Source organism: Hetaerina americana, unplaced genomic scaffold, assembly GCF_022747635.1.
Source record: "Hetaerina americana unplaced genomic scaffold, ioHetAmer1.1.p SCAF_7, whole genome shotgun sequence".
Taxonomy (NCBI): domain Eukaryota; kingdom Metazoa; phylum Arthropoda; class Insecta; order Odonata; family Calopterygidae; genus Hetaerina; species Hetaerina americana.
In genome coordinates this window covers 81,046,367-81,062,911 of record NW_027287316.1, presented here as the reverse complement: position 1 = coordinate 81,062,911, position 16,545 = coordinate 81,046,367, and the positions used below count along the sequence as shown (strand labels likewise).

The window sequence follows — 16,545 nt, the reverse complement described above, 5'->3', positions numbered from 1 at the left end:
CGCGAAGGCATCATCGGGAACCTCTCGAAGACTCGTCGTCGACCTCTTCTCTGCCCTCCACGAACATCTTGTGCCACCGAAAGATCATGTTTCTGGACATGGCTGACTCCCCGTAAGCCTGGTTAATCATACCGACAGTTTCGGTAGACGATTTCCCAAGCTTTACCGCAAATTTGATGGAATAACGCTGCTTCGGCATCGCGCTCCGTGACGTGGGTCGAGCGTGAAGGTTCGCGTTAACAGAGCTCCTCACTACACCACAGCTCAGAGCCGACTGCCTTTTTCAGCGTCGCTTGCCAACATACCCCCCTCCAATCGCAGCCCGTCAGAGCGGTGCTGGGCGCGCCTGCAGCGGCGCGCCCAGCCCAGGAGTCAGTACACTTATTTTCCGGACGAACCCTGTATTTGCTCGGAATTTTTTAAAATGCATTTTTTTTACAAAATCAGAATATAAAGAATGCTATGAAACCCTTCATAGATATTTTAATATGAACAAAGGGTTGATTCGGGGAAGTAAAAAAAATACCCACCGCATCTTAGTATTTGGACACACATCAATTTTAAGGAAGATGCATCTGGATCAAGAAGAGTCAGTTGTAATCAGACTGGTTCATCCTCCATTTTCGCCCGTGAGCACACTAGTTTTAAGGATTTAATAAAGAGAAACACAGTATCTCTCAACATGATATATTCATACATCCATGTATACATTTCCCACAAAAATAACATTGACACAAATTCAACTACCATTTAGGAATAAAAAAATCACTCAAGCAATAAGAATACAGACACTTTTTTTATTTGTAAAATAAATGACTTGAAAGCTTCACTGTCCAGGTTTCACTTTTCTTGCAGTCCTCTGATCCTCGGGCTTAATAGGAGGCGGCTATCCAGAGTACAAGCGGGACAGCTGCCTTCCAAACCCTTGTCCATTTACAAGATCAGAAAAAACTAACTCTCAACACCCATACTATGCATTTTGGTCCCTGAAGTTAGTCCTTTCTGCACCTTCAAACCTCACTATTGATCTTTAAAATTAAGTTAAAAATAAAATCTCCGCTTGAGAGCATGAAACAGATCAAGTATTTGAAAATTTATGTATCTTGACTCACTTGCTTAGCAAATCTGTTTTATATTACATTCCCTGGAGTTCCACTTGTTATGAAGTTTCAAATGGTCCATCTATGCCTTTCGCAGGAAAGACATGGGTGCAATGCCACTAAGCATCGATTTTAAAATCAAAATGGATTCCACCCCATCTGGTTTGTTACAGTATTTTCATCCAAGTGATTCAAATCCACCAGCCAAAATGAAGGTGAGTCATACAGAAAATGTTGCGTGGGAGGAACAAGTTCGCTCAAGTGAAGAGAGCACGTGGGCCATTTGCAGCTCCAAGTTAGTTGTCATACAGCTCTTTCTTGCTCGAGTTAGGGCAGCATCCATTTCAATAAAGAGTTAATTCACAAGCTTACAACATTGGTTATTTACTGAAGTGAAATATCTCTTTCATCAAATTAAAAAAATTAATCTGAAAACCTTCAATCCATGATGTGAAAAAAAAAACACTCAAAGAAGCATTAAAAAAGCATTATGCAAGCATTAAAAAAAAAAGTGATGCCAGGAATGATCACATTTAAGGTCTACCGTGATGTTGGACAGCAAAAGACAAAAAAAGCTACAGCATGCTGTTAGCATATCTCCAATGAAATCAATAAATGAGGTTGAAATTCTTATGTTGAGAACTATTACAATAAATTGAGGTCCTTGATCTCCCATGACAAACTTGCTCAATAAATTACAGATATCACCAATGGGTTTAAAGACTGATCAGGGGTGTATGGCAGACATTTTGCTCATAAAAAGATATTGGTAGGTGGGCAGAGCTCCCTAACTGCTGTGTTGTTCATGAACCATTTGTACTCAAGAATTGCTGGGAAAACCTTCATGTCCAAGAAACTTTGCTCAGATAAGAGGAGCTCTCAAATAAAATACTATTCTTTACCATGTCTTCTTATGAATAGCAGATATTACAAAGAAATTTTTTTGCATAAATGTAACATGACTATTTAGTTTTGTAATCGAATGAAAGCGAATTTAGGTGATACATAGGGCAGATTATTTTTAAAAAGTGGACTTTTCTGCTCAGGAATCCATCATTCCTAAAGCATATCACTCCCCCACCCCAATGCCTACCCACATTACTTCAATGGCACTCCTGCTAATCGTCAAGTTCTAACTGCAGATTAAAAAACACCTCTCCCGGCTCACCTTCTCTTCCACCAAAGTTCAATAATTTCCCCACCAAGCACCACAACTGTATACAACTCTGAAAAATCACGAGTGGCTGGGCAAGTAACAAGGCATGTGGCACATTGCCTCGTTCTTCAGGAAAAAAAAGGTAATTTGCCTAATTGTTTGTATTTTTCATTCAACTTTTTCTTAAACAAATCAACATCCCAGCTAACCATTTTATGATGATAAACTCCCAATGACTCTTCCATGAAAGAAAGCACTTACTGGCAATGTTTCATCTCCTCAAACAAAGAGTTAATTATTCCCAAGCTTTCACAACAAAGTGAGTGGGCTGATCTGTCTTCCTTTGTGTGACCGCAACCACAAGGTCCTCTGTTGCTCAACAAAGTAGGAATTCAGTCATCTCTCACCCTCAACCCCCCTTCCAGAAAATTCCCACAGGCCATGCTCCTGCACCCCCAGGGTCAACTAACCGCGGCATGCAAATTTCCCCTAAGGAACATGAATGCCAACAGCTATGACCCTCAGTTCTACAGGCTTGATTAATTTTGACAGAAAGAGCACCAACATTATAGGAAGGCAGATGCATCGGCAAACGTGGGTTATAAAATTTCCATCCTTCAGGGGGGCACTTCATAACAGACTCAATTCATTAAGAACCCTGTGAAATAAAATGCAGGAGGAGATGATCGAAAAACACATATCATTCACTCAAGTGTCTTGCCACCTAACAGTCTTGAAAAATTAATATACAGGGTCAATTGCTAATAAACACCATGACTCATAAATTTAACTAAAACAGAACTGTTGCTCCCTTCAATGATAACATAGGCTAAAGCTATCAATTTAGTGAGCTGGAATTTTATATTCTATGATAAATAAAGGATAAAGGCATCAGAAGTCCAAGAGCACTCAGGATATAACAATGAATTCATGATAAGTCAATCAAATATTCTTAATCAAGACATCTGTCTCTGAGATAAATACTTTCACTTCATACAAGTGAACACAATGGGGTACAAATAGAGTAAATGAAACAAAAAATTTGGCTTTTTTCAATCCTAACATTGGGATCTGGCACATTCCTCAAAAAAAACACTATTGGTCCTATAAATTGCAACAAGTTAAAAATATTTCTAACAATTAAAATTACGAATTCATACAAACTTCAAATGTAAACATAAAAATGTGTAGTGTATAGAAAAAATATTGTAAAAAAATAATGTACAAAGAACAAACCGAACGGTATTAGGGTTAACCCTGTGAAATTTATCCATGATGGAAAGGAAACAAACTATGCAAATTTCACTTGAATAGAGATTTATTCACGACCCGGGTTTCAAACACTTAATGTCATCTTCACCTGAAGATGACATTAAGTGTTTGAAACCCGGGTCGTGAATAAATCTCTATTCAAGTGAAATTTGCATAGTTTGTTTCCTTTCCATAATGTACAAAGAGCCAGAATAATGTAAAATTAAATATCTCTAATACATTTTACAGACTAAGTTTCACACTTCATGACACCTCACCGATACGGTCACAGAGTTAATTACAGTTCATCTTGATTTGACAATATATTTATGCTGAGAGAAACTGCAGCATCCACCACAGCTTTCATGCTGCAGGAAAGTTAAGAGAACACAGTAATTCATTACATTTAGCTCTGCACATGATGCTGCAACTTTTTTCAAAGTGTGCATAACAAATGTAGGAATGCTGATTCAAGGTATGAAGAGATTGGCAGGGTACAGGACTCAGGAGAGCTGCCACAATCCATCCTAAGATTGATAACCATCAATGTTGATGTCACATGAGCTCCATGTCACACAGGAAACAAATTAAGTTCAAGCACTCAGCTTCACTCTTACATAAGTATAATTAATCAACTGCAATATTACAAATATGATCCAGCAGGAACTATTGAGGTGTTGAAATAATCAGGTAACACAAAGTTATACATTTTTATAGAGCACCATTTGTGTAAGCCAAGAGGTTTACAATGGAACAAGGAGGCAGGGAAATTCATTAAGGAATGAAATGTAGTCTTTCTCTCCTGGCCAATATCTCTTTTTAAAGATTATCTTTGGCTGCACATCTGGGTAAACTATCACCTGGTGAATACACTAGTCTGGGGCACCCACAAGTGGTGTGGACCATGGTAATTTTGCATGGGTACGTGAACCATGAGTTTGAACACCAAAGCCGGGAGCAACGTCATCAATCGCAATAAGTGATGCATGTATTTCAATTTTAATCACAAATGCCATGGGCCAGTCGTGGTATTGGTAGCACCTGGCTGCTGCCTGGGACACGCTGTCCGCAGAGGTGCTGGTAGGCAAGATGAGGGAATGCTGGTGCATACAAGAGGGAGGGAGTAGAATGGCAGAGCACAGAATGACGTGATTGCAAGGTGTTGAGGGGAAAGGACCCTTTCTGATGCCATCCAAATTATTTTGTGAGTCAAAAACAACTGCACTAGTTTCAACCAAATGAATGGGACTTGAAGAGATTCATTGTGACACTAAATCTGTCAGCAATCTATAAAATGCCTATCGCAGAGCTTCATACAAAATTGAAGCACCCAAATAAGACCCACTGGAGCCAAAGCGATGGAAGACTGGTGCTACTTCCAAGATATGGTTCTCATCAGTTACTCTCATAGGGTGTTATTGTAAACCCACTCAACACTGTATTAATAATTCAAATACTTGAATCATAAAAGTACACTTTGTACTCAAAATCATCCATAGTTAACAATGACTGTGTACAAAAATAACTTTAGTTGACTTCTGGTAATTCAAATACTTCAAAATTCATCATGTCAGAGGATTGCAAAACCTCTTCCATCATTGCACTTGCTTCAAGAAGCTCTCATGTCACACTAAAGGCAGTGCACACCATACTCAAATGCTAATGAGTATGTTGACATGCATCTCAGCTACCTATAACACACATTAAATCAAATATGGATTCACAGTGGATTCCCATTCCATTGATTATCTCTTTAATGTAGCCAATACCTGTTATAACAAGTCAAATTTGATAGTACTGGAGATGACAAGAGTCTTAAATAATGCCAAATAACATAACCAAGTGGCATTATGTCCCCAGCTTGTCATCAGTACTTATTTTTTATAAATGGTTGGATGTTTTCATTGCCGTCAACTATTTCGTAAAGGTGCCAAGAGCTGCATCTCTTTTTCTAACACCAAATGTTTCTCACAACCTTCATGTAAAATAAAATCAAAGTCGACTAATATTACACAGAGGAAAGTTTTTTAACACTAGCCGGACAAATCTTTCCCATCCTCTGCCGCATTACTCTTTCTTTGCGGGGTGGGTTTGTCTCCACCGAGGGCATGGATGTTTGTAATTGTTTTCAATGTAACGTCCAAGGGGTCAGGTGGTAGAAGGGACTTTAAAGTCCAAATCTTGCCCCAATAAGGTCATTAAATAAATTTAATTTTAGAGACATTGGCTCAATTTCTTTGAACTTCTGGCACTCATTAATCCTTAGTCTGGACTAATTGGAAAAGATAAAGTTCAAGCTGTTCTCTGCCCAAACACAACACATCAAAGTGCACACTGAGGCAGGGAGTTCCTTTCAAAAGTGCTACCTGCATTTTTCCATCACAATCCGATATCCCAAAATGTCACAGCCTGGGTAAAACTGAAGGGGGCCAGTCTGTTTCCATGCCAGCCAAATCATAGATCCTGTGCAATGGAACAATTTTCTACTCACTACGAGCAATTACATATGATATCAGTTAAAAAAAACAATTAAACACATCAATCCAAATCCAGAAAAAGCATTTCACAAAGATGCAATTAATGTGATTTTTCGAGCATGAATTTCTCACTGCACTGTCCTCAGTAATGCAACTCAAGGATTGGAATTGTGGCTTTAAAACCAATAAAATAATGTAATATCTATGCAATAATTAATATCTGAAAATATGTTAATCAGATTTTATAAAATTTCTTGGCCTAAAGTGCCATCTTCAACACAAGCATATCAGTTGATTACCATAAGGTCACATTACTAGCATAACTTTTGGAAACCTGGTTCGTCATGTGAATCAAGTAATTCAATGCACAGCAGAATGACTCTTGGACATATATTATTAAAACTCTCTCAATTTTAACGAAAACTTCTCTTTCATAATTTAGACTCCATCCACGATGACTAGCTCTTGAGGATTCTGGCTAACTTTACTCTCTAATTCAAACAAATGTATCAAACTTGCTTGCTGTCATTACTGGCCTTAAAATAAATATGAATTCTATAAACTTAATGACATAAAGTCTGAATCATCATACACTGTTAGCTCTTTAATGATACAAAATGTCTTCATGGGAATTTCAAGCGGACAAATAATCTGCCTACCTTTAAAGAAGACTATTTGCTCAGAATAACAATCCAAAAATCTTTCCCTATATACAAACAAGGGCATTCAATGTTTTCATTCAAGTGCTTGTTTTTTTATTGGCTATCATTCAAAACAATAGGTGGCTCAATGGAAATTGCTATGTAATGCATGAGAATAACACAATCATGAGCTCCTAACCAGGACTACCACTTCTGCGTAAGTAACACAGCACCTTTTTCATGCATATATCTCCAGCCATTTACCTCAAATGTTGACGTCAGAAATAAAGACTATGGCTGTCTAGTCTGAAGTCCACCTCAATACAATGCATGCATAGCCTCCAGCAGAGTTGCATATGATACCTGCATTATTATAATGAAGCATAAGCTCTACTTTCAATAAGAGACTAAGTATTTGAATTCATAAAATGCTTCAAAATTTCTGTTCTCCCAATATCCTACTTATCAATTCCCTACGATTATTCCTGTCCCAAAGTACACCAGAATAGGGATCCACTGTAATATCACATCCTATAAAAAGTCAAAAACATCAATTGCACTGCTGAAACAACAGTCGCAACGCAAAGAAAGTGACAAAGTTTCCCATCAAAGGCATTAGGACATAAAAAAAACATGATTAATTCACAGGAAGCCCCAAGCTAGCTATCTGAAATTCCAATAGATTATAATCCTTTTCTGGGCTTTCTCAATAGACTATGTCTGTATGCAATAGCCTGATGCATTTTGTTAACTCCATGCATTTCTAAATATTTTTTTTGCTCTGCAAGGGCACTACTGAAATGCTGTTTCGAATCTCTCAATACTAACAGACATGGATGAAATTGCAGTTTCGTCTAAAAACACCAGCAGTCTGAATAACAAAGAGCTCCATCAAATTAACACCCATATTTGGATTAATTTCAATCTACAGACTAGATACTTAGAGATTAACTGCTTTCCCATAAGACTATACTTTGGTAAGAATGATTTTACCCATTCAGGAGGCTGCAGAGATCAGCGCCATTAATCCAAAAAAAACACATGGTAACCTAATTGAATGCCATCAATTCATCACCAAGGAGTAACTTTCACCATTAAAAAACTCTACCCAAAAAAATAGAATATAGTCTCCCAAAACTTCATTCGATATTACAGTTAAATGTCTTCAACTATCCGCATTTTCAATCCTAATAAATTTACAAGGATCAAGAGGAACATAATTTCGCATCAGCATTGCAAATAAACAGCCAAGAAATTAAACACATTTGTATATTGTACCACCTTTCTGCAGTGAGTCAATCACCCAATAAAATTCGGTAACACAAGCCTTCATTCTTTCCGGTTATTCCTCTTTGCCTTTTCCCACATCTCAAAAGGACTGATGCAGCACCATTGGACAAAAAGCAACGTTGCCGCACTCCTTTCTTATGGCCCATCCAATGCAAAAGGAGTTCCCTATACAAGTACACACAAATATGTACTTTCACTGCAAACACAAGTCATACAAAAACGCAAGGGCAAAATATGACCTCAACGAATCACGCTCTGGCTGACATTTAATTCATGCAGTGCCTTGAGCACCCACCACATTTTACCATGTGATCGACGGAGAGATACCCTTTGCACCCCTTTGGTCCCAATGGAGGGAGAGAGGAGTGTGGCCACAGACAGCAAAAAGAACACCATCCAGCTTGAAGGATTCGCTAACATTTGCACATAAGACACTGCATTCCAAAGCCGTCTCTTTGACCAGCCAACACCAATTGAGTCAATTGACTTGCCATTAAGAACACACACTACTGTGAATGAGCCAATGACTGAACTAAGCTCTCGAAAAATTTAAAAATTCAAGTTCTGCCAGCACTTGCCAGAACATATCTCCAAAAAGCATAAAATTTATGAACAACGAACAAGACAGGTAACAAGAACTTCTCCCAGTAGCTCTCCAAATATGAAAAAACATCCCATAGGAAAATATCAAAAACAATAGATTATACATGACAAGCTTTCGGAATGATACTGTTACATAAATTATTATTTGCCTCAAAATTGGAATACCACATGTATTGACGTTGACCGCAACAAACTTTGTTATCACTGAATCGACTGGATTACTACTTCTGTTTGTGTGAATAATCTAGGCTGTATTCATGCACAAAATGTCTTTTATAATTAACACTTGAGTTAAGTTACTAGTGGTCAATATTCAGAAATAAATAGAATTCCATTAAGCGGCTGTTTCTAAATATTACTCACAGAATAACATTATATCCAACACACAATTTACATGTATAGATTTCAGTCAGGCATCTACTTTAAACACTAGCTATTATACATCAATGCTTACTATTTTTACAGAGAAAAATAATTGGAGAAGGTTAAACTTTTACATGTAATTACACTATAAAAGAAAATTATTTTGATTAAATATTCCCTTTAATTACCCCAATGGAGAGTTATTTAGCTTTTCACAATAACGTAATTACACATAGCTGTTTTAAATCTATCCATGGTGTTCTCCTAGGAAACAATAGCATGTGCCGGCAAACAGACTTACCTTAAAACTTCATGAAGGGAGCCAAACACTTAACATAAAATTTCAAATGATAGTAACAATTCCATTATCATATAATAATGTTTCTCACTTCACTTAAAGAATTTTTACTGGTCAACAAGAGATCAATTGACTGGCTGGTCAAACTCTGGTGCTAACTGTTAAATATTCAATTATGGAATGGACATGCTAAATTACATGCAGTACAAAGACTTCAGAATAATTTGCAATTACAACTTCCTCTGACAGTCTAACATCTTTTATAGTCCTCTATGTTTACTGCACACATAGGATACAACACAGTGTTACATTTATCATCAAAGATTAAATATGTACTTTCACCAGAATGACTTTACCATTTTTTTTAATGTCACATGAAAATAATAATTTCATATATATATATATATACATATACATGCAAAGCACATGTTTCAAGCTCTTCTGCGGGACTCGAGGAATATTTATATATTTTTTTCAGCCTTCTTTTTGTCTTAGGAGAAATAATGGTCACCAGTGGATTTGACTCACAGAACAATGGCATCACTCAATGAATTTTGAATAGAATATTGAAATAAAACCAGGCATGATCAGGTGAGATCAAACATAGAACTTAGTCCAATGGATATTTGATGACAATAAATATGCTAGAATTAACATAGACGTGCTCAGTCCTTGCACATTGCGGACACCTCGGAATGCATGAGGGCCCAACACAGACACACACACCCAAGCACACAAACAACATTCTCACACCTCACAACATTCCTGCTTTTGGAGTACTATCCTAAACTGCAACAACTGTTGGTTTTGCGTGCTGTTTTGTAGAAGGCCTTCGACTGGAGACTCAGCCCCTCTGATTTCGCTACGAGGTCATCCAGTTTCTCACCTCGATCCAGGACTGCCTCAATCGTGTTGTGCTGGTTGGGAGAGAGAGAGAGAGAAAGAGAGTGGTAACAGAGGGGAGGGCACCCTCTCGCACCATGCACTGCCCACGAGAAGCCTCAGAAATGAAAGAGGGAGGAGTGCGGTCGCTCACCTCTTATTCATACAGGGTTCGTTCGGAAAATAAGTGTACTGAGCTCAGGAAAAAATATTTATTACACTTTTACATGTCTTAAGCTAATATTCCTCAAAATAGGACCCTTGTGAGTCGATACACTTGTTCCAGCGGCGTTCCCATTCCTGGAACGCTCCCGCGAAGGCATCATCGGGAACCTCTCGAAGACTCGTCGTCACGGCCTCTTCTCTGCCCTCCACGAACATCTTGTGCCACCGAAAGATCATGTTTCTGGACATGGCTGACTCCCCGTAAGCCTGGTTAATCATACCGACAGTTTTGGTAGACGATTTCCCAAGCTTTACCGCAAATTTGATGGAATAACGCTGCTCCAAAAACTTCGGCATCGCGTTCCGTGACGTGGGTCGAAGCGTGGAGGTTCGCGTTAACAGAGCTCGCCAACATACCCCCCTCCAATCGCAGCCCGTCAGAGCGGTGCTGGGCGCGCCGCTCCAGGCGCGCCCAGCCCAGGAGTCAGTACACTTATTTTCCGGACGAACCCTGTATGACCTCCCATGTCAGATCCATGCCTTGCCCTCCAGTTCAATTACACCAGGTATTTTGAAAATTAATCCAAAGCAGACGTAACTCATTGAAATCTGAGCTGTGCAATAAAACTCTTCATAGTGAAATTTAGAGTTTTTTTATAATTTTTCTTTTTTTTTTCAAAATTCTATTTTTTTTCCTTTTTTTTTATTTCCATTCTTTTTGCATTTCATCAGTTTTGTCATTCTGTGAATACTGCTCTACCGTTTGGTCACCTAACTACAAACTCCATGTTCATAAAATTGGATGTGTTCAAAGAAAATTCGTGCACATAATTGCATTTAAATTCAATCTTCACAAAGATCTTTATAGTTATCATGAAATGTTACGTCTACTAAATCGTCCCTCCTTACATAAGTTTAGAAATATGAATAAGTTTTCTTTACAAATTACTGCATAACAAGATTGATTCCTTAGAACTCCCAAGTGCAATATCTTTCAGAGTTCCTTCATATAGCAAAATGTATAAAGCACTCTTTGAAATTAGATTACATGTGCTAAATCACACTTTATTACACGCCTATATGCCAGATTATGAGAGATGCCAACGGTTGCGATTGTATTGACCTACTTTCTATCCCACCGGGATCCCATAAAAAAATGTTATTAAAAATATCTGATGAATTTTAGAATGCTAATTATTTCTGTGTGGACATCTGTACATGTCAATAATTTGTTCCTAATGCACTTTGGGAAAATTTCCCTAATTAATGCCACAAGGTCTATCATTATCATTTTGTACCATCATCTGGCCTGTAGCAAATACCATATTTCTAATATTCTGTATCCATTTTTTAATTTGAATCTTATCAAATATTGACATTCTGCCTACATCAATTAACCTCACTAGGTATGTTTGCGTACCTGTACATCATCTGAAAATGTTTTTCATGCATTGCAAATCAAAATTCTTCTTTAATTTTAAATTATATTTTAATTCCCAATAACGAGTATGTATCTTTAAGTTATTTGCACCCCTTCGTAATTTTTTTATAATTGTGGAACCAATATATGTTTTTTGTCTTTCTTTGTGTAAAAGGGTTATTCCTGTAAATAAATAAACAATTTCTACGGTGAATTCAACACAGTGACTCTTATCCTAAAAGATGATTTCATTGATTGGTGGTTTTCATAAATGTACTAATTTTCCAAAAAAATATCTTCCAAGAAAAGAGTATGTGTAACTTGGGTTCCCAAGGATTTAACTGGTAACATTAGCCAAAAACAACACTATTTTAAATATTAAGTACTGTTCCAGTTGTGAAAAATTAACATTTCACAAATTGGTGGATTATGATCATTTCCGAGAGAAAATTTGTATGCATTAACACTCTATCTCGGGATATAGATATAAGTACTTAAGAGTCAAAATATGAGGGCAGTTTGAAAAGTTCTCAGAATGGAATAGAAATTAACAACTTACCTCAATGAAACATTTTGTTTCAAAGTAATCTCCCAGTACACTAATGCACTTGGTCCACCAATGTTCCAATGTCTTGATCCTATCTCTAAAATTAGATTACTACAGGCCAGCAAAATACCAGTCTACTTCGGCTATTAGTTCTTTGTTTAAAGAAAATCTCTGTCCACTGAAGAATTTTATGAGCTTAGGGAAGAGATGGAAGTCAGAGGGAGCCAAATCAGAGGAATGTGGTAACAATCTGTATCTTAATTGACATATTATTGCCATGGCAATGACACATGTGGGAACGTGCATTGTCTTGATGAAAGATGACTTTCTTCTTTGCCAAACCTGGCCTTTTTTCATGTATCTTTTGCTGTAGTTGGTCCAGCAGGTTAGTGTAATATTGTCCAATAATTGTTTGACCTGTGGGAAGATAATCTATTGGCAGAATCCCTTTTGCACCCCAGAAAACTGAAGCCATCACCTTTCTAGCTGACCATATTGCTTTTGCTTTCTTTGGGAGTGGCGAATCAAGATATTTCCACAGCTTTGACTGCTGCTTTGTATTTAGGTGCCCTGTGGTCACAAACTGGCACAGAAAATCTTGTTGGTTGCTCTTCAAACGGGTCAAACATTCTTCAGAAATTTCCATTCTGGTGTGGTTGCGATCCTGTGTCAAGAGACGCGGCACTCATCTTGCAGATAATTATCTCATATCAAATTCCACCTTTAAAATGTGACATGCCCGTTCAGATGGCGTCACTACAACTTCGGCGATTTCTCTCACTTTCAGTTGGCGATTCTCCATGACCACTTTGTGCACTTTTGCAATAATTTCTGGGGTATTGGCACATTTTGGCCGACCACTACATGGATCATCATCTAAGCTGTCCCAACCAAATTTAAAACTAATTTGTCCACTTGGCAACAGTCGAATATGAAGGAGGAGAGTCCCCCAGAATGTTCTGAAAGTTTGCATGAATGCCCTTTGCTTTCTTACCTTTCTTTACTAAGTATTTCATCACTGCTCGAATCTCAATTCTTTCCATTTTCACAAATCACTACATGGGAACAACAACAGAGAAGCATTCCCACCTCAGATCTCTTCCCAGAGCACTGACGAATTAGATGTTTACTCATAAAGGACTACCTATTACTACGTGGGAAACTCATTGTGCTAGTGCTGACATCTGGTGATGATTCTGAGAACCTTTCAATTTACCCTCGTATTATGACGCTTTTGAGTTGTAGTAGTTTTAATGATTAGAGGCCTTGATGACTGACCCACACAACTTGGGTCATAATAAGATAGATAAAAGGAAAAGAATAAGGATCAAATGTGACAATTCTTTGGAAAGGCACCATGAGCATTAATATTTTAAAGCTAAGTAACAGGCATTGAATAGGCAAAATATGTCCTTTTAAAACAAAATTAATCTGGATTCAGGATCAGATTATCACCATGCAAAATGTTAAGGTCTTCCCTAATATTCAGTGAGTCACATCCTCGTTTGTGTTTTTGATAACCATTTATTTCTCGCTATTGATCTCAAGATTCATTAGAATTCAATACCATAAACTCTCAATTATCTGTGCAAATGGATGCATAATATAAGCATGAATAATGTGGCTGTGATGTAAATGAATTCAATTGGTATGAATCAAAATAATAAAAAAATAAAAATGACTGTGATTAGAAAACAAATTAATGCCCAAAATAGAAAGCTGTCGAAATTTATTTTCACAAAGTATTTATTAATATTTTTATAAATGTCCGCAATAAATAAGTATGAGCATTTATTTGACTGAAAAATAACTAGAAAGTTGTATAATTTAAAAGTTTAACATTAAAGTGGCTAGCAGAGTCAAGTGGCAAACATTTTATTGTGATCCTCTCAAATAGGAAGTAATTTTTAATTGTTTAATTGATTTACTATATTCATAATTTTTAATTGAAGCTCTTATTTTTCTGGCTGTCATGAGATTGCAGCAATCAAAGTCATTTTGTCCCATCTAATCCAAAAGAGTTTCAACAAACTCAAGAGCTATACTATTTTTAAAATGACCAGTTTCATTTCTTCACTTTTGTCCGTAGTATCAATGCATTCTTTGTTTTCTTCATTATCTCCAACATTTTCGAATACTGCGCCAACAATCTCCTAATTTTACATGAGCTGAAAGCTAGAATCAAATTTTTGGCATCCATTGCATTCACTTAAGTTCCCAGAATCCACATCTTCAAAACCCCAAATCGCAAGCAATAGTTGACATTAATATGTGCTCGTTATAGAAACCAAAGAAATTCCTTCCTGGATAAGGAATAATTTTTGCACAGAATCGAAATTAAGTTGAAGACTACACAGTGGGCCATAGTGCAAGAGACACCTCTTCCATCGGGAAGTGACAATTTTCTTTTAAAAATTGCAGTAAATATTGATCTTTTCCAGTTAGCGTCACTAAAAGAGTAGCCCAATATTACATTATCATTTCCACTATCACTTCTTGATCCATGGGCTCCACAGCAAATTTAATAACGTAAACAAGTTAAACTCAAGAAGAACCCAGACAAGGTGACATGAAGGATAGCATGGTGCTCACAGCCTCCACCAGTTGGCTGTCACACTAACACAATTTAGGCGGGGAAGGGATTACAGGGTTCATCCTTTGACACATCAATAATCTTGCTGAATTCCAATTCATACTCATTAACGACAATTTTAGACATTGGCCTTAAATTGGTGAATGAGTGTATTCAGTAAAGAGCATTACTGTATTTTCCCATCAATAACGAGCACCTTATAATGGGGATCGAGAACTTAGCCCTGATAATTAATTGGATTAGATACCCAGGACTTCATAGTTATCTTGAACATGTATATGCACATCAGTGTGTGCACGTGTGTGTATATATGTATGTATGTATGTATGTATGTATATATATATATATATATGTATATATATGTATGTATGTATATATATATATATATATATATATATATATATATATATATATATATATATATATATATACATACATACATATATATACATATATATATATATATACATACATACATATATATACATATATATATATATACATACATACATACATACATACATATATACACACACGTGCACACACTGATGTGCATATACATGTTCAAGATAACTATGAAGTCCTGGGTATCTAATCCAATTAATTATCAGGGCAAAGTTCTCGATCCCCATTATAAGGTGCTCGTTATTGATGGGAAAATACAGTAATGCTCTTTACTGAATACACTCATTCACCAATTTAAGGCCAATGTCTAAAATTGTCGTTAATGAGTATGAATTGGAATTCAGCAAGATTATTGATGTGTCAAAGGATGAACCCTGTAATCCCTTCCCCGCCTAAATTGTGTTAGTTATTTATATATATATATATATATATATAAATATATTTACATATATATTTTTATATACATATACATATATACACATATATATACATATATATATATATATATATATATATATATATATATATATATATATATATATATATACACATATATAAACCATAAATACAGTAATCAACCCGAAGGTCAGTTTAGTAGGTGATGGATTAGATACCCACATCACCCAGTACTAAGCCCTATACGGCGTGTGAAAATTCACACATCAGGGTAGGGGGGCCAGTTCCTTTCCCTGTACCGGTTATGGTTTCCCAGGAAGATCTGGTATCCGAAAAATCACATAGCTTGGGTGGAGTAGTAGTCCAGTAGTCCAACGCTCTACCCAATGGACTACCGTGACCCAACATATATATATATATATATATATATATATATATATATATATATATATATATATATACATACATATATCCATATATATTATTATTATTAGGTAATCTACCGGTTAAGGTAGGTTTTTGGATGGACGTGATTACTAATTAAATAATTTGTGGCCCCTAGCAAAACACAACATCCCACTCTACATCAGGTCCCTCTTCATCTCAGAGTACTTTCTTCCTCCCTTCATCCCGTCCAACATCCCTATCCTGTTCCTTCCCTTTCCTCGTTTGCCTAACATTCTCCCCTCAATTACAGTCTTCAACATCCCGCTGCCGGTCAATACCCCCTTCAGCCACTTTTCCTGCCTCCATAGGATTGCTCCCAACAAACCCCTGTCCTCGCCCAGCATACCAAGTACTTCCTCGTTTGTTTTCTTCTCTGTCCATTTCACCTTCTCCATTCTTCTCCAAACCTACATTTCAAAAGCCTCCAGTCTACGTCATCCTGCTTAAATGACCACGTTTCCGCCCCGTACATAGCTACGCTCCATTTCAAAGTTTTTACGAGTCTTGTAGC

General features: G+C 36.9%; 1 protein-coding gene across 2 annotated transcripts in view; it reads right to left on the bottom strand.

Annotated features, from left to right (window-relative positions):
* Positions 1-3,648: 3,648 nt before the first annotated feature.
* Ykt6 (YKT6 v-SNARE) overlaps positions 3,649-16,545 on the bottom strand; it is a 21,396-nt gene continuing 8,499 nt past the window's right edge. For both annotated transcript variants that reach the window (XM_071594923.1, XM_071594922.1), the window contains one exon: positions 3,649-10,096. In XM_071594923.1, the coding sequence (XP_071451024.1) occupies positions 9,959-10,096 (138 nt within the window). In that variant the 3' untranslated portion in view covers positions 3,649-9,958. The remainder of the gene's footprint in view (positions 10,097-16,545) is intronic.